General features: G+C 31.1%; 1 protein-coding gene across 1 annotated transcript in view; it reads left to right on the plus strand.

Annotated features, from left to right (window-relative positions):
• Positions 1-2,332, plus strand: part of LOC106465339 (protein transport protein Sec24C-like) — a 58,191-nt gene that overhangs the window by 42,095 nt on the left and 13,764 nt on the right. Inside the window, exon 14 of the mRNA XM_022393202.1 lies at positions 142-312. Coding sequence (XP_022248910.1) covers positions 142-312 — 171 coding nt within the window. The remainder of the gene's footprint in view (positions 1-141; positions 313-2,332) is intronic.

Here is a 2,332-nt window from a genome sequence, read left to right on the forward strand (position 1 = left end):
AGATGTGTGTGTGTGTGTGTGTGTGTATGTATATATATATATATATCTTTAATTGAAATTTAATGTGACATTTATCTAGTTTTTAACATATGCTCTAGTAATGTGCATGAATTTAATACTTAATCCTCCGTCATTTGGCAGACTCTCTTGATTCCACAGTCCAATTTTTACAACAACTTAGGCCAGGAATGTGTTACTGCTGGGTGTTGTGTGGATCTTTTTCTTTTCCCCAGTGCTTATATTGACATAGCTACCATAGGTGAGGTCTGTCGTCTGAGTGGAGGACAGGTCCACAAATATTCCTACTTCCAGGTAAAACATTGTTTAGCTGTGTGTTAACTACCAGAATAATACAGTAGTCAAACCTTCATGAACCTACTTATTTGTAGGCTTATATATTCAACCACCACTAATCTTGTACAAATTTGTTAAATTACAAGTGATATTAGTGAAAGCTAGAAGACTTATTTTAAAAGCTATCTGTTTCTCAATGCAGGAGTTCATTGTATATTTTAGTTTGGCATATAAATCTATGTGCATATGTTGTTGTTTTTATTGTGCATGGAAAATTAAGTACAATAAATATGGTCATACTTTTCATATAACACTTTAATCATATTTTCACCAACATTTACAAATCTTCCCACTTTTGTACCTAGTGTATGTGCATTATACATGTATATGTAAGTCAACACATCATCACCTCAAAATAACCTAAGGCTGAACTACATCACACTGTCCATAGTTTCACCCCATTGCCAAGTGATTATACAATCATCATTTGAACACTGCCACAAAATAATGCAGCTTGTGTTGTAAAGATACTGGTGGACTTGGCCAGTAAGTTCCAAATTCTAATCTTTGATTGTTTTTTAGTGTTGATCATTTTATTTGAATGGAATTTTGTATAAAATGGTTTCAATAGTTGTCATGTTTTAGCATCTTCCATATTTCACGTTGTCAGTGTTTGAAACACAAGATGTGCAAGGTTTTTTTCTTGGAAAGAGAAAGGGTGGGGATTGTTTTCATCATTGATAAATATGCAGTCACTAGATGTGAAAATTCATTTGAGTGTGCTCACCTTGCATCAGAGATTTTTTTTTATAAAGCTTGATGCTGTTGAGTCAGCAGATTGGTTATACCATGTTTAGTTGACAAATGTACATGGAAGTTATTTCACGATACTTAATATAAAAAAGTGAAATATATAGCACAGCTAAATCAAGTTATGATTTAGTATAAGAATAAAGCAGTCGGTAATGTTCAACTAATAGACTTAACATTATGTTATACAAAAATGTTTTTAATCACTGCTAAACAATTGTTAGTGTAAGAATCTTGTTATTCAAGTTGAAATTACTTTTTTTTTGTAGGGGTGAGTGCATCCCAGTGATTAGGGTGGTAGACCTTAGATACATGGTTTGTGCCCCATTATCACCAAAGAAAAAATATGCTCCTCACTTTGGAGCAGTGGGTTTATTGTAAGAGTGAGGATCAAATCCCACTATATGATTAGAGTAGCTTAACAGTTGGTGTTGACTAGTAGCTTTCTTTATAGCCCTTGAGTATCTTTAGTGAAATTCAATCATCAACAACAACTTTTTTTGTTATTTCATTCACTAAATCTTCATATTAAAATATCAGAGAGTTAAATTTTTAAAATTTGAATTGAAAGTCCTTTTTGATATATATCTATGTTTAATGATTTATGAGAAAGACTGCTACCTTCATTTTACCTGTAAAGTACTGGACATATGTTTTACTGAACACTATGAACTATTGTTCATCTTCTTAAGTTCTGTTTTTTTTTAATTTAGTATGAAAGCTTACTGCTCTTACAAATAGGGATGAGTTTTCAGCTACACATTGGATTTCTGACTTTTTGTAGTCATGCAGTCTTGTTTAAGAGATTTACAATAATCCAAGGAGAAAATTGGGGAAGGAGTTAATACTTTGTTATCATTCAAATAACTCACTCAAAAATATAATGTGCTCAAAGTCAAATTTTCATTTAAAAAAAAAGTGCCACCTCATATCAGTCCTGTACAACAATGATGTATTCTCTATGTTTCAATATTTTTCACTTAATTACTTCAGCTTTTAACCATTCAGAATCTAATTAATAAGTTTCCTGATCTTACAAAATGATCTGTTTATAGCATGGATTTTGTGCATGAAAAGTTCATGACATTTGCATGATAGTTTCGTTTAAAGATAATATATATATATATATATATATATATATATAGTAAAAAGTAGGTACTATAGTATTATTAGTAGTTAAGTAGTAAGGTTAGTAGTACGTACTTTATTAAGGTACGTAGTAGTTAGG

This window comes from Limulus polyphemus, unplaced genomic scaffold, assembly GCF_000517525.1.
Source record: "Limulus polyphemus unplaced genomic scaffold, Limulus_polyphemus-2.1.2 Scaffold1914, whole genome shotgun sequence".
Lineage (NCBI taxonomy): Eukaryota > Metazoa > Arthropoda > Merostomata > Xiphosura > Limulidae > Limulus > Limulus polyphemus.